At 45.9% G+C, this 25508-nt stretch overlaps 1 protein-coding gene across 4 annotated transcripts; it reads left to right on the top strand.

Moving 5' to 3' along the window:
• Positions 1–1295: 1295 nt before the first annotated feature.
• USP18 (ubiquitin specific peptidase 18) lies at positions 1296–23527 on the top strand. Of its 4 annotated transcripts, none has more exons than XM_065630221.1 (13): positions 1296–1321; positions 4868–5057; positions 5450–5652; positions 8347–8542; positions 9701–9797; positions 11053–11198; positions 15215–15294; positions 16111–16257; positions 17079–17174; positions 18213–18383; positions 19972–20103; positions 20922–20971; positions 21510–23527. In XM_065630221.1, the coding sequence occupies exons 3-13, from the start codon at positions 5512–5514 to the stop codon at positions 21556–21558; spliced, it is 1305 nt and encodes a 434-aa protein (XP_065486293.1). In that variant the 5' UTR covers positions 1296–1321; positions 4868–5057; positions 5450–5511; the 3' UTR covers positions 21559–23527. The 4 variants fall into 4 exon arrangements, with proteins under 4 accessions (XP_065486293.1, XP_065486284.1, XP_065486311.1 ...); XM_065630212.1 differs by having other exon boundaries at positions 9671–9797; XM_065630239.1 differs by lacking the exons at positions 1296–1321; positions 4868–5057; positions 5450–5652 and adding an exon at positions 7481–7531 and having other exon boundaries at positions 9671–9797.
• Positions 23528–25508: the final 1981 nt, after the last annotated feature.

The following is a 25508-nucleotide window of genomic DNA, read 5'->3' as shown; positions in this document are numbered from 1 at the left end:
AATGGCCCACCACTTCCAGCAATGCAAAAAGACTTACTCTTCTTCCTTGCACATTTAATGTAAGCCTCTTCAAGCTCTAACACACATGATAAACCCACTATAATTCAATATATGCAAGTTTATAATGGAGCACAGCGAATCAGTAGAATTTTCAAAGTTCTCGTTTGGCATACGTTCACCTTTTGCTTGTTGGCATGTCAAAAAATAATGACCACAGAAAAATGGGTCTTCTGCTCTGTGCTTTGTTATCCTCTTATTGACTTTCAGCTGACTGACCTAGAAGGGACATTTCACTTTTCACTGAAACACTATTTCTGATAAAGCAAACACTTTATTCAGAAATGGTAAAGGAGTGCAATTTTTCCACATTTGGAGGATAAGGATCTGTGTTGTGAAAACAAGTATCTTTTTTTGTTGGGTACAGCTGCAGCAGGCATAAGAATTTTTTTTCTGTGTCTCTGTGAAACTGTTTAAATGAGAAAAATCTCTCCCTTTTAAAAAGAGAAAAGTTTTTGTTGTTTTTTTGTTTTGTTTTGTTTTGTTTTTCCATCATCCCTACTGAAAACATTTCAGTATTCCTTATCCTACCTGAATGGTTCTTCCTCTGCAAGAAGCAACCTCTGCTTTAACCAGCAGACCACTGTGCCAGCTGTGGCAATCTTTATTTGGTGCACTACGTACAAGTGAGTCTGCAACACAGGCGTTTGAATGTTCACTCAAAGATAATTCAAAGGGAAGTGCCAAGTTCCATACCTGGGGAGCAACAACCCCATACACCAATATATGCTGGGGCCCACCCAGCTGGAAAGCAGCTTTGCGAAAGAGGACCTGGGAGTCCTGGTGGACACCAGGTTGAACATCAGCCAGCAATGTGCCCTTGCTGCAAAGATGCTGAATGGTATCCTGAGCTGCACTAGGCAAAGTAGATCACGGAATATCTCAAGTTGGAAGGAACCCATGAGGATCATCAAGTCCAACTCCCTGCTCCTTGCAGGACAACCTAAAACTAAATCATGTGACTAAGAGCATTGTCTAGATGCTCCTTGAACTCTGACAGGCTTGGTACCATGACCGCTTCCCTGGGGAGCCTGTTCCAGTGACCAACAACGCTCTTGGTGAAGAACCTTTTCCCAATGCCCAGTCTGAACTTCCTCTGATGCAGCTTCACTCCATTTCCTGGTGTCCTATTGCTGGTCACCAGAGAGAGCAGATCAACACCTCCCACTCTGCTGCCCACCCTTGAGGAAGTTGTAAGACTGCAGAGAGGTCACCCCTCAGCCTTCTCCAGGCTGAACAGACCAAGTCACCTGAGCTGCTCCTTGTAAGTCCCATCCTCGAGACCTTTCACCATATTGGTCGCCCTCCTCTGGACACACTAATAGTTCGATGTCCCTCTTCTATTGAGGTGCCCAAAACTGCACACAGCACTCCAAGTGGGGCCACGCCAGTGCAGTGTAGAGTGGAACAATCACCTCCCTCGACTGGCTAGCGATGCTGTGCTGAGGGAGGTCGAAGGAGGTGATCCTTCCACTCTGCTCAGCACTTGTGAGGCCACACCTGGAGTACAATGTCCAGTCCTGAACTGCTCAGTACAAGAGAGCCCTGGATATACTGGACAGAGTCCAGCGAAGGGCCACAAAGATGATTAAGGGACTGAAGCATCTCTCCCATGAGGAAAGACTGAGAGAGATGGGATTGTTCAGCCTGGAGAAGAGAAGGCTCAGGGGGATCTTATCAATATATATAAATACCTGAGGGGAGGGTGTAAAGAAGATAGAGCCAGGCTCTTTTCAGAGGTGCCCAGTGACAGGACCAGAGGCCATGGGTACCAACTGAAACACAGGAGGGTCCATCTGAACATCAGGGAACACTTTCCTACTGTGAGGGTGACTAAGCACTTGCACAGGTTGCTCAAGGAGGTTGTGGAGATATTCAAAAGCCACCTGGACATGGTCCTGGGCAACTGGCTCGAGGTGGCCCTGCTTGAGCAGAGGGTTTGACCTCCAGAGGTCCCTTCCAACCTCAACCATTCTGTACTTCTGCGATCACGTAGAGATTTCTATTTATGTTGGCAATTATGTTTCACAATACAACATCACACTGGAGTTGTATATTCTGTATGCATTATATGCATTTAATTAACCACTATGACGTTACGGAGTACCAGAAATGTCTCTGTTTAGGAAAACATCCTCTTCAGGATATACTTGATTATGTATCTAAGTTGAAGGAAAAAGAATAAGTATTACCCAGCCTTACATGGCTTCCCTCACAGTTTTGTCCTGAATTGCAATCAAAACCAGAAACAAGAAATTTCATACATGAAACTCATGTATGTGTTCAAACTGAGAAGCTCTTCCAGTGAGAGAAGAGAAATAGAGGCCAAGTTAAAGACAAAGAATGTGATAGAAAACAGCAGATTAATTGCTTACTCTGTTTTTTGAAAAACTGCTGAAAGTGATACAGTGAAGAAGTGGAAGTTATTGATCCAGTGTGGAGTATTTTATGTATGCTTAAACACTGGGTGTGGAGTTCCTAACTTCCTGAAAGCTTTGTAAATCTCATCCTGATCATCAATGTTATGGTTTATTTTATTTGCAAGGTCACTTGGGAATCAGGATCCCTGCCCTCACAGTAGTCAATGTAGTCTTTGGAATGGTTTGGATATTACTTTAGAAGCGCTGTGGCAGTTCTCAGGAGCTAGCAGCTTTTGCCAAAGTGACACTACACCACGATGCCCAACAGACAATGTATTTGGAGACCTGAACACTGAATCTTTCAGTTTTAGCCGTCCATTCATCTGAGTGCACTTTCTGGGCTCAGAATTCTACCTGTTACCTGTTTTGGAAGTGGGGTGTCACAATTGACTTCCACAGGCAAAGCTTAAAATATTCCTAAACAAGCCATATGCTCCTCTTAATGGAGCATCCAGGCTCTCACAGGGGTCATTACCGAAAGCCACTTTGGCTGCACGCAGCTTCATCAGCTTCCACAGACCTGTCAGACCTAGTTCCTGCTTAATCTCCAGTGTCAGTTTGCACTTTGCTCAGGCGGCTTAACTGTCTCTAGGCAACTTACAGCCTCGCAGTTCTCTCTCTTCCTCCCTTTCATCGTGCGGACACCACAGAAGCTAGACATAAAAAGGGAAAATCGCTAAATTTAAACCATTGCCAAGAGGCTCTGACAGAGTCACGGCAAAGATGCAGATTCATTTTTACCTTTCTACTCACAAGACCCTACAGATATCCATACCCATCCGTGTGATAACTCAGGAAGATTTTTCACTGCCACTGCTGCCTTGACTGAAGAGGTCTGACTGCCAGGCAGCTGTGCTGCCTCCAGCAGAGCCAGGTTGTATGAGCAGGTTCTCCATGCCCAGAGGATATGCAACTGGGACCTCTTCTGTGGGGACTGCCACAATGACAGCTCTGATGGGCTCCAGATAAGCCTCCTATGTGCTGTCTCCTTCCCATGGTTCAGAGAAGGAGGTTGGGGACTGCACAGAGGTACCTGACACAGGGCAGGAAGCCCACGTGGTCCTCACCTGTGCTAACAGAAGAACTGTGGACATTTCAGCCTCTCTCCACAATAAATCCATGTTAGCATAACCTTTCCCCCGGAAGGTGCACCCAAAGTAACCTGTGTTGCATGACAAAGAGGAAGCAGTGAACATCCCTTATCGTCATCAGGGATGCATTCACCCTCCTCTAAAAACATCAAGTCTTCTAACCACTCCCCCAAATGGCTGGCTCATTTGTTCAAGGTGTAACAGGAACAAACAGTATGTTAATAACAAGAACACTTATATCATTTAATGCCTTGTAGAACATCTTTGCTGTGGAAATATTACAGAGGACTTCCACATCCAACTCCTAAATTCCCTCTATAACTGCTAAAAGTATAATACTGGAAGGAGCCAGGAAATCAGAGAGCTGTGTCAAGCCGTGTTTTTCCTCCTCACACCTGTTTTTTCAATAACATTCCTTGAATTTAGTAACTTAGTGAGACAACAGCTGAAGGCTTCTGCATAGCAGATGTGAATTCAGTTCGCTAGCAGCTCACAGAAGGGGCTTTTCTGAGGGGCAAAGTGGTGCTCCAGCGACACCAGTGAGCTTCTAGGGGATAAAGAAAGGGAGATAGAAGCCATCAAGAGCTCTGCACAGCCTGTGGAAGGGGGCAACAACTTTTCCCTCACTAATCCTACAGGCAGAGAGACAGGGGGAGGGTTTAGAGCTTGAAACTATCTTTGGGGACCATCTGGTGGCAGCTGCGAGGGAAGGACATGGTGTCTCTGACCCAGCTGGAGTTCCTCAATGAAGGATAAGGCAGGTGTGCTCTGCCAAATCACACAGGGACTCTGCCTTTTGGGGTCCCAGAGACACAATCTATTTCACACACATGGCAGGACTCCTGGATCACTTGCACCATTTCCCCAGTCAGCAGAGCTCCGGGGGGCAGCATCATTCACCTTTAAACTCTCCCACCTCCTCAAGGGGAACAAAGCCAGGCCAGTGGCCAGACTCCGACAAACAAAGCTCCCTTATGGGGTGTTGCATCTCTCTGTTCCTCTGGCAGACGCCCAGGAACAAGATGAAAGGGAAAGCCTGGAAACTCAACATGCACACTGGAGAAGCGTCCGCTTCTGCTTGTCCGGACATAGGTGACTCGCTGAGGCCTGAAATCTCACAGCTCGGGTTGGCGCTGGGGCATTTGTTTACAGTTGTGCGGCCATTCATATGTCCTGCTGCACACCATGACCCGCCATCAGAGGGGAAACTGCCGAGCCTTTCAGCTGGCCACGTGTGTTAAGTAATTAAGCGGGTTACTTATTCGGGGTTATTTTAAATGAGCTATTTCTCGCTTCTAGGTAGGCTACTGTAGGCCTCAACAAGAGTTCGGCTTTTCTGTTGCTTTTGTGACTAAACCTGAGAAACGGCAAGCCAAAGGCATCTCTGCTTTTGAGAGGTAACGAGCGACCACGTGAAATCCGGGCAGAACGAACCCCTTGAGGTGCCACCTTCACCGAAGAAGAGTTGTGGGGTTTTGTTTGCTGTTGGGTTTGTTTGTTTTTTGTTTTTCTGCAGAGTTCAATTTCTCATCCCTCCCTTTCAAGCTCACTCTTGCCTCTGCCCAGAAGAAACCAGCCCGAACCAGGCGGAGCAGGTGTCAGAGCAGGGGAAGAAGGTGCCAGAGGGGGCTGCTGCCTTCCCCCAGTGGGCAGATGTCCCAGCCCAGTGCCAGCTCAGCTCACCCCAGGCCTGTGGCCCCACACACGAGTGGGCAGGCCCCTAGCGAGAGGGTGCCTATGGCCCCTTGGCCGCCTTTCTCCCACCCCGCCGCGCTGCCGTGAGCTGCCGCTTTGTGGCAGCGGCGGGCTGGGGAGCAGGGAGGCGGCGGGGCGGGCCGGAGCGGCGCGCAGTTTCACTTTCTATCCCCGATCTCTCCGCAGCGGGAAACGAAAACTAAACGGCGGAGCGGGCGCCGCTGCCCTCTGACGCGGCCGCCAGGGAAATGCGGCAGCACCGCCCCCGGCGCCGCTTCTGCCCGGCGGAGCGCGGAGCTGCTCTGCGCCGCGGGTGCGGGGAGAGCTGCGCTGGGAGCCCCGCCGGGCCCGTCAGCGGCTGCGGTGTGATCGTGGTCCTGCGGGAGCGGGTAAGAAGCCCTTTCTGCCCGTTTATCAGGTAGGACGAGCCAGAGCCACAGTGCGCCAGGAGAAAAGAAAAAAGGAAAGCGGGGGGAAAAGGGACTGAACAAACGCGTAGTTTGACAGCGAAGTGCGAAGTCTTGTGTCAGTCGTTTCCCAGAGAAATGTGCAGGTGGCGGGTTCGAGTCCCCGCGGCTGCCCTTTAAGGAGCACCTCGGGGCTGCCACCTTGTCCCCAGGGCCGCTGCCCCACGGGGCACCTCCTGCCCCGGTGCCACCCCCCCGGCCGCCCGCTCCCCAAAACACCCGTGAGGGGAAAGGAGCAGCCATGGTGGGGAAGATGTGACAAGGGACAGAGAGATTTGTTTTCCTCAGCCGGAGAGGGGCTTCGGGGTTTGTGGGTATGGGCGCGTGAAGGGACCATTGAGGCTTCGTGGGTACGGGGATGTGAAGGAACCTTTGGGGGTTTGTCGTGAGGGACTGGTGTTTGGGGAGGGCAGACTGGCCACGGAGCGGGCCAGGGTGAAAGGGAGGATGCAGGGCTGGTTACGGGGTGGAGGGCACGAGGAGGGTGTTGCTGCCCCTTTTCCCTGCCTAGTGCGAGCGTGGTCGCTTGGCTCGGCCGAGCCACATGTGTGGCAGAAGCAGTGACCGAGTCCTACCCTGACCTGCGAAGGGAACCGAGAACCGACTGCTCCTGCAGTGAGGGAGGAGAAATTGGGGGCGAGAGGGAGCCTGCTCCTTAATTCCTGTGCTCACGCACCATTTTTTCATACAGTTACGCAGAGAAAGGAAGGTCAAGTGCAAATCTTAGGAATGCTGTATTTCTGATAGCCGAAATGAGGCAGTTCCGTGCAAACGTCAGGAAGTTATGTTGTGTCCTTGCTCCTGCAGTGGGGATCCTGCCAGGAGTGCTTGGGGGGCAGTTTCACCAAAGCAGAGACCCAAATCCTCCCATCTCTGTATCCGCTTGCACCTTCCTGCCCTAATATCCTTCTACCTATTTTTCAAGTCATCCAAAGTCTTTCAGCCCTGCGTTTGCTCTTTCATCCCGCTCTTAATTTTACCTCTCCTGCCAAAACCTGTGTCTTGCAAGTTCACCTCATCCCTGGTGCATCCCCAGGTGTTGTTTATCAGCCTCTGCGCTTCCTGCCCCCTCCTTTCTGTCTCCTTTGGCATCCCCACTGCCTCTATCTCTGTACGAGCGAAGATGGGCTCCTGCTGGGCTTTCAGAAACCTGAATGCGATGTGAAATCATTTCCAGGGAGAGAAGCTGTGTGAGTTCAGACCGTTTTGCCAAGGAAGAAATCAAATCCAATTTCTCTTTTCCTGCTTAGCTGTTCTAATCACCGCGTTTGGATATAAAAAGAAATATCCTTGAATCTATCTTTGGATGTCAGAGTTTATATTTTTTTCTCAAATAAAACTTCTCAGCAGATTCGACAATATTTAGTGAATCTGAGGGTATGACACTTGGAGTTCAAAAATAATCTTCAAAAGTAAAGAATCAAAAGTACAGTTGGGAAAAAGTATACTTAAAGGTAATAATTGGGAAAAAAAATCTATTTCTAGTTCCTTATCTGATAAATTATTCAGAAACTTTGATATTTAACATTATTAGGCAGCATTAACCTGAAAAATAACACGCTTTTAAAGCAAAGATTTTCTTTTTGTGAAAGGCAGAACCAGGATTTTGTCCTTATTTCCGTTTCTTGACAGTTTTTCTTCATTTTTTCAGCACCTGGCCCAGGTTCGTTTTATGTACTGTTCAATGTTTGTAAAATAATAATTTCTGAGCTTCCCACCCAACCCCTTCTCCTCCCCCGCTCCCTGCAATGTTTCCCTGAGCCTTTTTTTTTTTTCTTCTGATTCTGTCTGCCTATTGGAGGTGAGCTTTTAAAAAATTTCCATTTTTGTGTAATTGCATTTGAACATTTGTCACATTGGTTTGCTTGTGTATTATTACTTTGCTTTAGTTTGTTGATTTTTTTAAAAATTAAATTTAATTTTTAATTAAAGAGCCAGTAGCTGAGACTGTCAGAACAATGGTCTGTTCAATACTCCCTTGAAAATCAAGGCATTATAATTGTTCTCTTGCTTAACCGGTTACTTTACTTGTGATCGCTTGAAGGAGCATAAAAAGAAACTGTATGCCATTAAAATTTACGGTCCAAAGTGTCACAGTAGAGCTGTGACTAAGGCACTTAAAAACAACGCTGAGAGCTCAATACAGAAAACAAATGCTTGTCAGCTCAAAAGGCTTGAGAAGGTAAAATTTGCCCTTTTGAATACTTGGGATACTTTGGGTGATAAAGCATTACTTTTACTAAACAGAGGAGTGTTGCAACATCTACTGTTTGACAATTTTAATCATATTATTTACCAAATCTTCTTGAACAGGGATATCTGAAGTTCCTTGGCTAGGTGAAGCTATTTCTGTGTAACTGAAGTTTCATTTATTTATTTAGCCACAAAATGAAGACACGATGTGCAGTTGCTGTAAAGCTGCATGTCTGTTACTTTGTCAATAGCCCACACACCTACAGTACCCATGTTAATTCAAATATAGCAAATGCTGTTGCAGTAATCTTACTACTTTTGTTGACATTCCAGCTTTCTCATCATGAAAATATCAAATACAAAGACAAATCCTGTGTTTCTGGGTGCTCCCTCTCTTTCTGATCTTTCTGTATCTTTCTGCAGTCCTTCTGTCTTTGTACAAAATTGTTTATGGGAGAAAGAAGTGGACGTCAAGAAAGAAGCAAGAAACTGGAGCTGGCACGAAGCGAGACCATGAAGGCAGGAGCAGATGTACAAAATAGCAAAGAGGAAGCCAAAGAGCCAAAAGCCAAAGACCAGAGGCTAACGTCAGTCTTTGGTGTGGCAGACTTAAAAAATGGTAATAATGTTTCGTCTGGTCTTCACTCTCATATTTTCTGTTTCTAATGCCTGCTATTCCATTATCTGTCCTTAGGTTTCATTTTCTCTTATTCTTTACCTCTTTGCTGAGGAATATACAGACGATTCTCATTTTGTCCTGCCAAATAACCATTTGGGGTTTTCTTGGGGAAGGTATTACATGAAGATCTCAGAGCTTTCTTTCCTTTAAAGTCCTCAAATTGGCCATTGCAGCTGAAAAGGTCTAGTTGCTGGCTCTATCTCTTTCCAAACACAGCCAGCATTGCTTCTAGATTTGCTAAACCATGGACTAGGCCCTAGTTATTCTGCCACATCACTAGATTGGACTCTCAAAAGCTATTGTCAGTATTTCAGGTGTACAAACTGTTCTACCCCAGCTATAGCCCATCCTTACCACTGACTATATGCGTTTCAGAGTTGTTCTGAGTTTCCTTTCCATGTCCTCTCTCCCTTTGGTGATGACTTTAGAAGAAAAACTTCCAATTTCTGACCACAATTACTTATACCACTTTGGGTGACAGAATATGCCATCTTTTTAGATGCAGTGTGAACAGCTGTGACTTGCGTTTTCCATTTCTCTCAGGCTAGTTTCTTTCTTTGAAGCTGAGATGAAGAATGCCAGAGGTGGGCTGAAAGGGAAGCTTAAAGCCTGTGTAGTAGACAGCTAGCATGTGGTCCCATATGTAGCTCTTCATTCTGCTATTAGGCCTGGATGTGTAAAAGGCTGAATAAAAATCCTAATACAGGCAGCCTTTGACTTCTGTTTCATCTTTGGTGGGGGGCTTTTTGTTTGTTTTATTTTGTTGTTGGGTTTTTTGTTTGTTTTAATTGTCTTTAAAAATTATTTATGTTTAGATGTATTATGAAAGGACAGAAAATAGAGAAACTGGGAGACATCTGAGTATCATAATTGAGTCTTACTTGGATTTTTCCTATCAGTTGCCAAACAGAAATAAATGTTATCTGCTTGGGGAACATAAGAATAGATTGAACACTTTCTCAGATCTGACCAAGATGCTGGGCCTATGCACTGAATGGCTGAATATATGCAAGAGGAGTTTGCCAGTTCCAAATAATTTTCACTTTCTTTTCTTGTACCTATCTCTAGGCATTACTTCTTCTTTTTCTGTGCCTACAGAAGCTATTGGACTGTATAACGTTGGACAGAGCTGCTGTCTGAACTCTCTGCTCCAGGTATTCCTCATGAATATACACTTCACAGGAATACTTCGAAGGTACCACCTATTTGAACTACCTGAGATACTTCCATTGTTGCTCTGTTGTCTCCACTCTTTTTTTTTTTTTATATATGGGATGTACATTTGAAGGCTTGGATCAGCAAGGTGCTTTCAGCTCACTCAGCAAGGCCTTATTGTGTCTGTCGCATACAGACTAGTGCATGCAGAGGTATGAGTAACAAGTTAGAAGACTGAAACTCCTCTCTGATTCATGTGACCTTTGCACAACAGAAAGCTGTAGCCCTGAACTGAGTCTTTGTAACTCGAGTTTCTCTTTGTCCGTAACAGGATGTGATTTTATTCCAGGTATCCTCGCAGGTTGTTATAGCTAAAGGATCTGTCATGTGTAACCATATCCACTATTAATTTTGTAACTTTAAGCATGTAAACATAAACATGTTGTGATCCGTAGCCTCTGGTGCCTGATTGTCCTGGGTAGCACCTGACAGAGAAGAGCAAGTGTTGTTGCAGATAGCAAATACATCATGTTACTTTAGTTTGCATGGCTGCGGTCTCTGCTTGTTTGTGAGGAGGACTTGGGCTTCTGCCTCCCTACCAACCAAACTAAGAACTGGTTTGATTTGCTTTCAGTTTACTCAGTTCACTGCAGCTTTAATCATCTAAGTGGATCGTTCCTGTTCAGTCCTGCTTTCTCCAGATTTCTAATGCACTCATCAGTGTGTAGAGGGGGAAGAAGACAAGTTACAGGCATGCAGAGATAAGGATTGTCATAAATGGGCAAAGCTAAATAATGTAGACAAGTAGGTTACCATTGTTATTTGAAGAAAGACTTAGAAAAAACATGTAGACTGCGATAAATTTAGGGAGCATAATGAGCTTTCCAGTTGGCATATAGTTGAAATACAAGCATTATGATGATATACATGACCATGACATTTTGAGAATGAAGGCATGAACAGGTGGGAGGCAAGAACAGCTCTGAAACTGGCTGTAACTAATGTTGTTTCTAGAGCCCAGAAAGCACTTCAGGTCCTGCTCGATTTGCCCCTTATTCAGGAGCAGACCAACTTAAAATTGTGGCCTTTTGCTTTAGAACTGTCAGCCTGCATTGTGGGATGAGCTAGTGCAGGTGTCTCCCTTCCCTTTTTCCTTTTTTTGCTGAAAACATGTCCATTCTGGTTCCTCTTGAGTTGCTATCTGTGCTATCCACCTCTGCTCCTTCAGGTGTCATGTCTAATATTTCTCCATTGTACCGCTTGATTATCATTCATGTTGCTTCTTCTCTTTATAGGATCATGATTCCACGACATGCTGCGCAGATGAGGAGGAATGTCCCATACCAAATGCTATTACTGTTGGAGGAGATGCAGCATGGCAAGCGGAAAGCTGTTTTTCCCACAGCCTTTGCTCACTGTCTTTCAGCATACAGAGTGAAACGTAAGCAGTGCTTCCTCATGCCCACCTCTGTCTGCAGGCGAGGGATGTTAATTATCAAGCACTAACAAGTAGTGCAGACTCTGACCTCTCATTCAGAGATTCAGGAATGTGAGGAGTAGGTACATGATGATGTAGTGCTCTTTATAGCTGCATCCCAGTTGTGACTGAGATGCTGTATCTTATTTGTGAAGAAAGGAAAAAAAAAAAAGCCCCCGATGGATATCCTTGCTGATGTCCAAAGGGTGGGAAGACTATCAGACTGCTGGAAGACTCAGCTACTCACCCTGGCCAGAGGGAAAGGGCTGTGCAGGGCAGGGAGGAGAGCTTATAGCTTCATTTGTATTGCTATACTGGCATAATAATAGTGAAATAGCTGCTCTTTCTTATTAGAAGGAAGGGGTTGTGTGGAAAAGATACTGTGTTCACCCAGATCCCCAAGGACAGAAACCATATCCTTCCTGGTCTTTGTTATAAGGGCAGAGAGAATTTGCTGGCTTAACCTTCCATCTGGGCAGGGTCCCAAAGGACAGAGATTGTTAAATGCATGGGTGACTGGTGACAATGGGATGCTGAGGGTCTGTTTGTGTACAGATACACATGGTATATCCAAATATCCTGATCTTTGTTATATAAAAACTGAAACAGGACAGCACTGAAAGGGACAGACGGTAGCCAACCCAGATTTATATTAAGGAAGAACATGAGATAACCCAAATATTTCTGTTTACATCATTTTTCCCCTGAGACTGAATGGCTCTGCATTCTACCTTCTCTCTTCCAATTAAAGAGAGATGCCCAAATAGAGTTTTTAAAGCTTGACAGTTTCCCACCCAGCTTTACAATTCAGGTGTGGTTCATAAAGTCCTATATCCAGCAAGTGGTGCTTTACCTGGATCGCAAATGTGCTGTTAGACATGAGGAAAGGTATATCTTTTGAGCTTCATTTAGTCAGGGACATCTGTAATTTTACTAGAACTCAGCTGAAGTCAGTACCTGCGGACTTGGAAGGATGTTGAAAGCACTTCCACCTCAGGGTGTTGGGTTGTTCCACAAAATTTGTTTCACCTATGATCAAGCATAGGTGTAGTCCAGAAATATCAAGACTTTGCTAAACTCTGTATAGTTTTTCCCTAGTTCCTAAATCTCGAGTTCATCATGGGCTGAGAACATCAGTTTTTTGCATTCAAGGCGTGGATTTCTTCCTCCCCACCAAGGTCAATCTTGAAGGAATTCTCTGCTGAGCCATTCTAAGCAAGCTGTGCATTGAGCTGTATCTTGTTAATATGCCAGTTTAGCCAGAGTAGAAAGCCAAAGCATGATGTTACAACATCATCCTTAGCTACCTGTGCTGAAACTGTGTGCTTTTTCTCTGGATAGTCATCAAGGGGTTGTGGATGAGACATATGGATAGGCCTCCCTATCATTTTTATCTTGGCACTCAGGAGTGTTGTAGCCTTAGTGAGGGGATGGGAGAGACAAGTCTGTGGAGTAATGAAGGTGGAAAAGAGAACAGAATTTTCACTCTATCATTTATTAGAACTCTGAGATATCTGAGTCCTGTCCTCTGGTAAGTATTGGATATACTGACTTCAGCAGGGCCAACTTTGGCCTGTTCAAACAATTGCTGGGGGAAATCCCGTGGGCAAGGCTGCTTGAAGGTAAAGGGGCCCAAGATAGTTGGTTAACATTTAGGGGCTGCTTCTACCAAGCTCAAGATCAGAGCATCCTGACACGTAGGAAGTCAAGGAAGGGAGCCAGGAGACCTGCGTGGTTATACAAGGAACTGCTGGGTAAGCTCAAGTGGAAGAGGAGAGTTTACAAATCATGGAAGGAGGGGCTGGCCACTTGGGAAGAATATAAGGCTGTTGTTAAAGGATGTAGGGAGGCAACTAGGAAAGCTAAGGCCTTCTTAGAGTTAAACCTGGCAAGAGGGGTCAAGGACAACAGAAGGAGCTTCTTCAAATACATGGCAGATAAAACTAACACCAGAGGCAATGTAGGCCCGCTGATGAATGGGGTGGGTGCCCTGGTGACAGAAGATACAGAGAAGGCAGAATTACTGAATGCCTTCTTTGTCTCTGTCTACTCTGCCGGAGGCTGTCCTGAGGAGCCCCGTACCCCTGAGGCCCCAGAGGAAGGCAGGGCAATGGAGGAGTTTGCCCTAGTTGATGAGGACTGGGTTAGGGACCAGTTAAGCAATCTGGACATCCATAAATCCATGGGTTCAGATGGGATGCACTCGCGGGTGCTGAGGGAGCTGGCTGAAGTCATTGCTGGACCACTCTCCATCATCTTTGCCAAGTCTTGGGAAACGGGAGAGGTGCCTGAGGACTGGAGGAAAGCAAATGTCACTCCGGTCTTCAAAAAGGGCAAGAAGGAGGACCCGGGCAACTATAGACCGGTCAGCCTCACCTCCATCCCTGGGAAGGTGATGGAACACCTTATCCTTGGTGCCATCTTAAGACATATCGAGGATAAGAGGGTCATCAGCATGGCTTCACCAAGGGGAAGTCGTGCTTGACCAACCTCATAGCCTTTTATGAAGACATAACAAGGTGGATTGATGAAGGCAGAGCAGTGGATGTGGTCTACCTTGACTTCAGCAAAGCATTTGACACCGTCTCCCACAGCATCCTCACGGCTAAACTGAGGAAGCGTGGACTGGACGATCAGGTAGTGAGGTGGACCGCAAACTGGCTGAAGGAAAGAAGCCAGAGAGTCGTGGTCAATGGGGCGGAGTCTGGTTGGAGGCCTGTATCTAGTGGAGTCCCTCAAGGGTTGATACTGGGACCAGTATTATTCAATATATTCATCAACGACTTGGATGAGGGACTAGAGTGCACTGTCAGCAAGTTTGCTGATGGCACCAAGCTGGGAGGAATGGCTGACACAGTAGAGGGCTGTGCTGCCATCCAGCGAGATCTGGACAGGCTGAAGAGTTGGGGAGGGAAAAATTTAATGAAATATAATAAGGGAAAATGTAGAGTCTTACATCTGGGCAGGAACAACCCCAGGTTCCAGTACAGGTTGGGGAATGACCTATTAGAGAGCAGTATAGGGGAAAGGGACCTGGGGGTCCTGGTGGACAGCAGGATGACCATGAGCCAGCACTGTGTGGCCAAGAAGGCCAATGGCATCCTGGGGTGTATTAGAAGTGGGGTGGTTAGTAGGTCGAGAGAGGTTCTCCTTCCCCTCTACTCTGCCCTGGTGAGACCTCATCTGGAATATTGTGTCCAGTTCTGGGCCCCTCAGTTCAAGAAGGACAGGGAACTGCTGGAGAGAGTCCAGCGCAGGGCCACAAAGATGATGAAGGGAGTGGAGCATCTCCCTTATGAGGAAAGGCTGAGGGAGCTGGGTCTCTTTAGCTTGGAGAAGAGGAGACTGAGGGGTGACCTCATCAATGTTTGTAAATATATAAAGGGTGGGTGTCAGGAGGATGGAGCCAGGCTCTTCTCGGTGACAACCAGTGATAGGACAAGGGGTAATGGGTTCAAGCGGAAACACAAGAGGTTCCACTTAAATTTGAGAAGAAACTTCTTCTCAGTCAGGGTGATGGAGCACTGGAACAGGCTGCCCAGGGAGGTTGGGGAGTCTCCTTCTCTGGAGACATTCAAAACCCACCTGGACGCCTTCCTGTGTAACCTCATCTGGGTGTTCCTGCTCTGGCAGGGGGATTGGACTAGATGATCTTTTGAGGTCCCTTCTGATCTCTAACATTCTGTGATTCTGTGATACTCCTGGGCCTGTGTCTGGTGACAAGGAGATGACTTTTGGACTGGATTGTATAATGGGCGATTCAAGCTCTCCCATCTTTTCTCACTGCCTGCTCACGTCACGTGGAGACATTGAGACGTTGCAACTTGTCTCCAGCCTAAGCTCTGTCCCTGGCAGGGAACGGTGAGGGAAAAAGAGATGGATCTAACAGGGGACAGTAAATCTCCCTTTGCCATCTGTGGGAAATCTGTGCTTGGTCCTGTTCATAATACTGATTGAAGTTGTGTGTTTTGTTTATCCAGTGTTCGTGCAGCATGATGCTGCTCAGCTCTTTCTGACTCTCTGGAACGTGATAAAGATGCAGATGGGAAAGCCAGAGCTGGTAAGGATGGTCACTGAAATGAACACCAGGTCCTTTGGCCCTTGTCATGTGTGGTTTCCTCTGCTTCTTGAAGAAGAATCCCATTCACTGACATTTGTCCTAAATAAAATTCTTAAAATTATCCCCTCTTTGGATCTTTCCTTGCATCTTTCAAGTGGGAGAGGGAATCTTGATTTCATAGGCTCCAACGTTTTGAATCACAGTTAACTTCTGTTCATCCTACTTTTAGGGCATGTCAGGGTCTCCATTCTAGTGGGAGAACTGATTAATAACAAGAAGATTGATCTTTTTGCAAGACTGAATTTAGTTACCTTGCATTTATTTTTATCCAAAATTTCTCTAAGCATTTATTGGCATGTCTTGACACAGCTCCTCCTGTCTTCGAAGTCAGCCGTGTGCATTTCACTATAATTACTGTTAGGATGTTTATGTATGTGACAGTTCCTCCCTGGGAAACTGTGTAAAGCAAGAGAAAAGCGACTCTTCCTCAACCCACTGTCATGGTTTTATTCATACAGCAGACAGGCTCTTGTTGCAGTTCCAAACAAATTCTGCATTGAAGCAGATGTTTAACTGTCTGATCTCGTTGTAGGCTGTGTCTTTCCCCTGTGCTAGGGGATGAGGGGAGGGAGTTGTTCTCCTTTAAATGGTGGGAAGTGCCCTGTCTGTGTAAGTCAATGTCAGATCTGGGTTCAAGCCTTAAAGCAGCAGCATTGCATGAAATAACGTGTCCATATGAGCTTTCCCACCCACAGAAGGAAATAGCTCAGCTGTGTTCTTCATAAAGCTTGTTTTGGTCTTTTTATACCCCTCCAGGTTGAAGAGCTGAGTGATTTGTACACTATCTGTGTACAGGAGCACCTGGCCTGTCAGAAATGCTCTGTTGAAACAAAGAGGAACAGCAGCATGTTAACCCTTCCACTCCCAGTGCTGGATTCCAATTCTCACAAGCTGAGGACCCTGGTAAGTTCAGTGGCAGCTCTGTTTCCTTAGGAAGAAGATTCCCCTCTGTTGCTGTAGGAGTCTTCTCCTTGCAGCACTGGTGTCTTCTGGGTCTCATCTACAATCTCTGCAAGAATCTCTGCTGGGTCTCTGGGGCTTTGAGATGATCTTTTCTCATTCACGTTTCTTCTTTGTTTTGAGAGGTTCTAAATTTCTCAAAAAATTATTAGATTTAGGAGATGGAAAATAAAGTCCTTGAATTGCCTTTCTAAAAAGAGTGTTGACTAAATACTCTGTAAGACTCAAAGACTCGTACTACACAGTGATGTGTACCTGTGAGACCTTAGATACCACGGTGAGGTGCCCTAGATAACTTGTAATCCCTGGCCAAGCACACTACGTTTGCCCAGTGCATTGTTCTCTTACTGATAGATCAATACTACTATTTGATATCCAGATACAGCAGTAGGTGCTGCCACAAATAGACAGTGGATTTTCCAGGTGACAGTGGACCATTGGACTGTGTTTATTCTCTGGCCACTTTATACTGTTTCAGCCTAAAGGAACCTCTTTTAACACCTCCAAGCCTTTGAAGTAGGTATAAAAGACACGCATCAACATCCTTTTTGTGGAAATGTGGTACCCTATTTTTTTCAACTAATCACAGCAGCAGTTAGGAAAAATGGGGTACCTTTTTTTAGGTTGCTAGGCAATCTTTTGTCCTTTGGACAAAATATGCCTTCTCTAGCCTTCCTGTTTGCTTGTACCCTGTGAAACAAACTAGAAGTAGAAATCCAGCTTGAAAGGAATTCAGTTGAAAGAAATCTCCTCTGTCTTCTTAGGAGAACTGTCTGCAGTACTTTTTCCATCCAGAAGAGTTGACTGATCACAACATGTGTTTCTGTGAACAGTGTGGAAGGAAAACACCTTTTCTGCAGGTAATCAGAGAATTATTTCCCCATATGTCTCTTATGCCCAGAACTCCCTTCAGGACTGGGAAGGCTGGGGAAAGGATTCAATCATATCAGTTTAAGAGGAGATCAACAACTCAAAGTCTTGCCAGCACAGCAGTGTCAGCTAGGTATAAACCACATGCATCTTTCCTTTTAGGAAGTTCCCTGCTGTAGATGTAGCTCTAGAAAGAAAATGATGCGTTCATGGGTTTTAATATAAGTCACCAAGGGACGTAGCATTTCTGTACCAGCAGAAAAGCTTCTGTTGGCTTATGTTTTGTTTCCACTGTGGGGCTTTATACTGCTGTGTAGCTCCAGAGGTAGACAAGAATATGTTACTGGAGCTGTGCATACACATAAAAATAGGCTACTGCAGGGTGATTTCCTTTCTTCCCTGCTCTCCACTGGGCTCCCAGTTTTCACAGCATTGGTCTCTGCCAGCCAATGAATTAGGTGTTTTATGAAGAGGCAAGTGGATTGAAGAGAAAGGTGTGTGAGGAGAACTGCCTCAGCTCAAGGCTTGCAGGGGAGTTTCCGCATCGTTTTCACCATTGGGCTGCCTCTGAGGCCACAATGCATCCATGTGTCTTGGTGGCAGCCATGGCAGCAGCAGTAATATTAACACAGACAGTGCTGGAAGGAATGAGCTGTCAGCTTGGTGTCCTCCAGGGAGCTCTAGTGGCCACATGTTGCAAGTTGGCTTGCCTCTCCTCGCCAGTCTAGTGCTACCAACCTAGGGTTAAGAAAGCAGATGAGAAACGAAGCAGCCCATAAGACACCCAAGGCTGGGTGCTGATCATGCTGAAGTTGAGAAACTTGGTTGTCACAGCTCCATTACGTGTGTGTGTCTCATGTGCAGATGAGCTATAGAGATTTGGCATCCGCTGTCTGGTGGAACTGTCAATCATTCACTGCAGCACTGACTGCTCTCCATGCTACATTCATTGGATAGAAATAGCTGTTCCCACCTCCCCAGGGTTCCTTGTTCCTTAGTGTTCAATTGCATTATTTATTGCTTTACAGAGCATGAGACTAGTCCATCTGCCAAAGACACTGACCATACACCTAAAGCGCTTCTGCTTCGAAAACTCAGCCTACATTCACAAGCTTAGTCACTATCTACCATTCCCACAAGACCTTGATTTCAGTGCAGTCTTGACAGAAGATCAGTGCCAAGCAGATGCCAATGAAAAGGTGAGATACTCCTAATGCCCTATTTAAAAAGGGCAGATTTTCTTCTCCCCTCTGCTCAAGTCTCCTAAAAACTTAAAGAGATCACACCAGTACTTGCCTCAGTTCAAAGCACCTCTCTTAAAAAAGTATGTCCCGGGCTTTACCTGCGCCTGGTGTTTGTCTCACATCCCATGGCTTTAACTGGTTCAGGCATTATTCAACTTTCTGTGCTCAGATTAAAACACCAAAGGCACCATAACCGGAGCTTTCTGCCTTAAAGATAAACCCCAGGCTTTACAAAAAAAGAGACCAAGTCTTTTTTTTTTTTTTTTTTCCCCTGAGAGTCTTTAGCATAACTTTTTCTTGCATTTCTAAATATACTAAAGAAAAGACAAAAACACAGTTCATTGGGATGACCACATCCAGGCATCGTAAACAGTGTCTTAAGAGGCAACTTCTGTCCTGTGGTCCAGCCTCCAGGGCAAAAAGGCCCTCAGTGAGCATCAGACCCACGGCTTCGCAGAGGTCACTCCTGGCAGGTTCCCATGCAGTGCTGTTTGCCACAGAGTTGAGGGTGGCAGGGGGGTGGCAGCTTTGCCAAGCAGCTGAGTGTGATCTGCCACACTAGGGATCTGTTCCCCGTACTGAAAAATAACAAGGGAAAGGGAGACAACAGCAAAGCCTTGCTGATGCAGTGTTGGCCAGAGTGTAACCCCTTTGCTGTCCTGCTGCCTCTTTCACATTCCTGTGATTTGACCATGACCATGAGCCAGCACTGTGCCCTTGTGGCCAAGAAGGCCAATGGCATCCTGGGGTGTATTAGAAGGGGGGTGGTTAGTAGGTCGAGAGAGGTTCTCCTTCCCCTCTACTCTGCCCTGGTGAGACCTCATCTGGAATATTGTGTCCAGTTCTGGGCCCCTCAGTTCAAGAAGGACAGGGAACTGCTGGAGAGAGTCCAGCGCAGGGCCACAAAGATGATGAAGGGAGTGGAGCATCTCCCTTATGAGGAAAGGCTGAGGGAGCTGGGTCTCTTTAGCTTGGAGAAGAGGAGACTGAGGGGTGACCTTATCAATGTTTGTAAATATATAAAGGGTGGGTGTCACGAGGATGGAGCCAGGCTCTTCTCGGTGACAACCAATGATAGGACAAGGGGTAATGGGTTCAAGCGGAAACACAAGAGGTTCCACTTAAATTTGAGAAGAAACTTCTTCTCAGTGAGGGTGACGGAACACTGGAACAGGCTGCCCAGGGAGGTTGTGGAGTCTCCTTCTCTGGAGACATTCAAAACCCACCTGGACGCCTTCCTGTGTAACCTCACCTGGGTGTTCCTGCTCCGGCAGGGGGATTGGACTAGATGATCTTCTGAGGTCCCTTCCAGTCCCTAACATTCTGTGATTCTGTGATTTCCAGGGAGGCTGCCAGCCCGTAGCTGGCAGGCAAAATTCTGAGGGTAAGAGTGAAAAAGGCAGGAGGATCCTCAAGGCCAATCTAATCTTTCTCCTTTCTCCATATGAAATGCACATTCTTGCTGTCCTGGTTGCTGCATCTCTTTAGGCAATGGCACATGAGAATTGCTGCGCTGAAAGTTACTCTCTGTGACTCTTTGCAGGCTGCCTGGCAGTATGAGCTTTTTGCCGTTGTTGCTCATTCAGGATCAACTAGTTGTGGACACTACTGTGCCTATATTCGAAGTCTCACAGAACGTAAATGGTATTGCTTCAACGATTCCGAGGTGTGCCAGGTGAGGAGACAAGTCCACATTTCTTTTGTAGCTTCCTGGACACTCTTCCAGATCTCATTCAGTCTGACTGACTGGTGATTAAAGAGAACCGGGAAAGAAAACTGGAGCTGCAGAGCTTTGTGCACCTCATTCCTCTGCTACAGTGTAATCTGAGCTGAGGGCGAAAGCGGCTCTAGCTTCTGTACCAAACAAGGCTTCAGTTCCGGTTCGCGATTTGCAGAAGAAGCCATTTACTGTATACCCTGCTTTATGTACTCTAGATCTGTTTAATGTATGTGTTCAGAAGAGGCAAAGGAACTTCAAGTTCCTTCAAGGCCAAAAGGCATTTCATTACTTAAAAGGGGACTGTAAGAAAGGTGAGGACAGACTTTTTAGCAGGGCCTCGTGCAATAGGACAAGGTTTTACACTAAAGGAGGGGAGATTCAGGCTGGACATTCAGAAGAATTTTTTTACAGTGAGGGTGGTGAAACACTGGCCCAGGTTGCCCAGAGAGGTGGTCGATGCCCCATCCCTGGAGACATTCAAGGCCGGGCTGGACGGGGCTCTGAGCAACCTGATCTAGCTGAAGATGTCCCTGCTCATGGCAGGGGGTTGGACTAGATGACCTTTGAAGGTGCCTTCCAACCCAAACTATTCTATGATTCTATGAACTGTTTTTCCTCAATGGGTAAAAGCAATAAATCAATTTATTAAAAGGTGTTTAGTTCCTGGAAGTACCACTTACACCACTCTTACAAGGATTGCTGTGCTGGCATCACAATGTGTCCCTCTCTTAAGAGTGTTTACCAGCCTCCCCGTGTACGTTTTTCTTCTGTAGGTATCATGGGATGATGTTAAATGCACCTATGGACATCCCAGCCTCCACTGGTAAGCAAACACATCTTTGTTTTTACCTAATGCTACTCTGGGGTTTAGAATGAGGGTAGCAAAGAGAGGAAAGACAAATGTTTTGAACTGCATCTCTCCTGGGATGTACAGGGCATGCAGGATAGTAGAGGAGACATCCTTGTATTTTCTGGTTACTCTGGTGTGACTGTATGTGACTATACCAGGAGCCTGTAGGGTTACTGAGTAGTCACGAACGGGGCTGCAGAAGTGGTCTTGTTGCTTCTGATTGGCACTTGGACTCTGTATCTTGACTGAAGTTAGATACGTCAGTGAAGATTCCTCCATGCTTTTTGTTTTGGGGCATCATGAGAAAATGAGCCATGGAGAGAGATAATCCCTCCTATAAGCTGTAGCGCTGCCAGGGGGTCAGCTTTATATGCTGCCTCAGGAACACTGGAGGGGACCAGTTCAGTCAACCTAAACCTCAAAAAGCTGAGCAGGAGAAAACCTGGGAGATTACTTGCAACCTAGATCTTAAAAACATGCATCTTGGTGTGCTTTTTCTTTGCTTCCACAGGGCAGAAACGGCTTATCTCTTGATGTACATGAAAAAACAACTTCAGTAGCCTTATCCAGGAGTATCAGAATGTCAGGAAGCTGTGTATTGTCCATGGAGCTCAGCACCTCTGTGACAGTGTGGATGTGTACAAATGCTCCACAAGAATTGCACCCTGCACTCAGTGACCTCTGCCTTCACATTGATGTATGGAAAAAAGTGCGGGAGAGACTCATCTAGAGAAAGGGTCTAAGAACTGTTGCACCTAGAAACTTTTTCTTTCATATATGTTTGATATTTATGTGATTCTATGTAGTAATTTCCTCTTAAAAGACAGTAGAATTATTATTTGTCTCTGCCAACTTACTGGTTTCTTCAATGCTGATGCGTAGGTTCCCGTACAGGGGAAGTGTTTGGCCTGAAAGTCTGCGTGGTGTTCCAGGGAGGCACATGGTATGGCTGGGGAGCTGTGATAGCCATACCACGCCAGGAAGATCATAAGAGCTTGAGACTTACTCTGTCCTTTTGGTGCCATGTTAAATGCTGGCAAGCTTGGCAGGGGACCCTAAAATTCTTGAGAAACAGCTAGAATAAGGATCAGAACCCTTATGGCACATGCACCAGTGATGTTTACTCCTTAAAGCCTTTCTGAAAATGAATCGCTGCAGAGGCTGGGATGCGTTTGAAAGTTGGTGTCAGCGTAAAGAGGTGTTTTAAATCAGGAGCTATTGTAGTAGTTCTGATTTTCAAGATGAGTTTGTATGTATTTATGCAGATGATGATTGTCTTAGCGTGCTTATCAGGCATTTATATGCATTTTCTTTCCTGTATAGAGGGGAATATTCAGAGCAACAGAGATTCTGACGCTAGCTAGTGATTTTTCACAAAACACTCCAGATGCTGTGATAAGAGAAGTGAGATGCCTTGATGTGCTTGAACTTTTGGGATTTTCCTTCAGTACTCTTCAGCTGGTTACCAGCTGTAATTGTCTTGCTCTCTGTCCCTCCTTCTCTGCCCATGAAGTGGAAATGTCCCTCAAGAAGAAAGTGTTCTGGAGAGAACAATTTTATAAAGAAAGTGAGTTATTTTTAATTCTCCTGTTGAGTCCTGTCACTCTGCGCTGTTGGTTTGGCCTCTGCTTCCATGGCAAGACCACACAGCTGGAGAGAAAATGTAGAGAGCACTGAAAAGGAGGATTGGTAATGTGTGATAATCAGAAAAAGAGGGTTCTAAAAGCTCGTCACAACACTCAGCTGTGAGAGAACTTAAAAACTTTGGTTGTGATGATTTTTAAAGCACTGATTGCTGGAAGTCTTGACATACCACAATTTGTGAAAGGATCAGTGGCTCCAGTAGTTTGAGATCTAAAAGCATCTTCTAGCCTAGCTTATTCTTTGACTGTATCTTTACAAGGGTGCTATTTTTGTGGGACTGAGAATGTTTTAAAATTACTAATTTAGTTGTAATAACAGATATATATAACCTAATTTTATTTTGATAATGAAGTTCCTAAATCATGTCCGTTATTGTTGTTATGTGGAAGGTGAATTGAGAGAAGTTGGAGCATAGCTGTGAAATTACATTTTTACGAGCTAGCAGGTATTTATTTCACCGTACCAGCAAGGTCTGTTATTCTGTTCAACTCTTGTATTTGTACCGTTCATTCTGCATTAAAATATCCCAGTGTATTGCTTGTCAGCAAGATGAGGAGTTTTCAGCCTATTCGCCTCAGGAATGCGTTACACTGTTTCTAAACCACTTTGCAATGAGTGAGTAAGCAAGCCAAGTTTCTGTCTGCTCTATCTGGCACTTTGCATATGTGAAGTAGCTGCAAGATGGTGCACTTGCAGAAACTGAGAAGTTAATGGGTTAAGAGAATGACATGTCTAATTTGATATAACCCTAAATTTAAAAACAAGCTATGCTTATGAAAAATGCCTCAAATGTGTCATAACCTTCCAGGTATAACATCCATCAAGAAAGCAATTGCTGAAATACAGTAAGAATCTCTTCAGTCAGTATCTCAATGAAAAGTAGTTAATGATTTTTTGTTCTTTGAGCAAAATAGTATGGAATAAATCCCCTAGAAAATAAGCCTTGTGGGTTGTTCTGTCTTTTTTTCCTAAATGGCATAAATTGTCCATTAGGGGCCACTCAGTTCCTGGTGGTGGTGATGAGCGGCACAATTCAATAACTGAGCGTTTCTCTGAGCACGGTGTTGTCTTGCATGCTATAAATCAGGAGCGGTCAGGTCCCAAACATGATGTAGCCATAAAGTGTGCACAGAACATACACCTTTAGTACTGGAAGCTACAGTGAGTTATTTCTAACAATTAGGGCTCCCTGGGGCCATTTTCAGTATTAGCTGCTGGAACACCTCAGGGTGAACTGGGATGTTGTAAGAGAAAACATGTTGTATGTCACTTTTCCACAACAACTAGCTTTCTAGTTTGACACCATCTCCCACAGCATCCTCACAGCTAAACTGAGGAAATGTGGACTGGACGATCGGGTAGTGAGGTGGACCGTGAACTGGCTGAAGGAAAGAAGCCAGAGAGTCGTGGTCAATGGGGCGGAGTCTGGTTGGAGGCCTGTACCTAGTGGAGTCCCTCAAGGGTCGGTACTGGGACCAGTATTATTCAATATATTCATCAACAACTTGGATGAGGGAATTGAGTGTACTATCAGCAAGTTTGCTGATGGCACCAAGCTGGGAGGAGTGGCTGACACGCCAGAAGGCTGTGCTGCCATCCAGCGAGACCTGGACAGGCTGAAGAGTTGGGCGGGGAAAAATTTAATGAAATATAATAAGGGAAAATGTAGAGTCTTACATCTGGGCAGGAACAACCCCAGGTTCCAGTACAGGTTGGGGAATGACCTATTAGAGAGCAGTGTAGGGGAAAGGGACCTGGGGGTCCTGGTGGACAGCAGGATGACCATGAGCCAGCACTGTGCCCTTGTGGCCAAGAAGGCCAATGGCATCCTGGGGTGTGTTAGAAGGGGGGTGGTTAGTAGGTCGAGAGAGGTTCTGCTTCCCCTCTACTCTGCCCTGGTGAGACCTCATCTGGAATATTGTGTCCAGTTCTGGGCCCCTCAGTTCAAGAAGGACAGGGAACTGCTGGAGAGAGTCCAGCGCAGGGCCACAAAGATGATGAAGGGAGTGGAGCATCTCCCTTATGAGGAAAGGCTGAGGGAGCTGGGTCTCTTTAGCTTGGAGAAGAGGAGACTGAGGGGTGACCTCATCAATGTTTGTAAATATATAAAGGGTGGGTGTCACGAGGATGGAGCCAGGCTCTTCTCAGTGACAACCAGTGATAGGACAAGGGGTAATGGGTTCAAGCTGGAACACAAGAGGTTCCAATTAATTTGAGAAGAAACTTCTTCTCAGTCAGGGTGACGGAACACTGGAACAGGCTGCCCAGGGAGGTTGTGGAGTCTCCTTCTCTGGAGACATTCAAAACCCGCCCGGCCGCCTTCCTGTGTAGCCTCACCTAGGTGTTCCTGCTCTGGCAGGAGGATTGGACTGGATGATCTTTTGAGGTCCCTTCCAATCCCTAACGTACTGTGACTCTAAATGTTCAGAGAGCCTATGGCTGGCGAGGACAGAGGGATTTATCAGCTCGCTGCAGTGCTGCCTCCACCCTGAGCCCTCTGCCCGAAGCACATGCTGCTCCCAGAGAAGTGGCAGTGCCACCCGAGTTCACAACCTGGCTTAACAAATACTGAGACTGATTTCTGATTTTCTATAGCAGGATATAACAGAAGGTGTCCAAAGACCTAAAGTCTCTGAGGTCCAGAGAGCCGAAGTGTTAAATGTTTCAATCATCATAAGCACTGAATTTAACTCCTGAATGAAAATAAGAATTGAGACTGATCCCAGTCCCTATGAAAGACTGCTAGACCTGGGAGGTGTGTGGTAGGAAAAATACAGCATCTGCTTTTTGAAGAACAAGGATTGCACAACGTAAAATCACAGCCCGCCTTTTCCACTCTTCAGTCCACAAGGCAGCACAGCGGGGA

Source organism: Caloenas nicobarica, chromosome 1 (assembly GCF_036013445.1).
Source record: "Caloenas nicobarica isolate bCalNic1 chromosome 1, bCalNic1.hap1, whole genome shotgun sequence".
Classification (NCBI taxonomy): Eukaryota; Metazoa; Chordata; class Aves; order Columbiformes; family Columbidae; genus Caloenas; species Caloenas nicobarica.
This window is presented reverse-complemented; position numbering and strand designations above follow the sequence as displayed.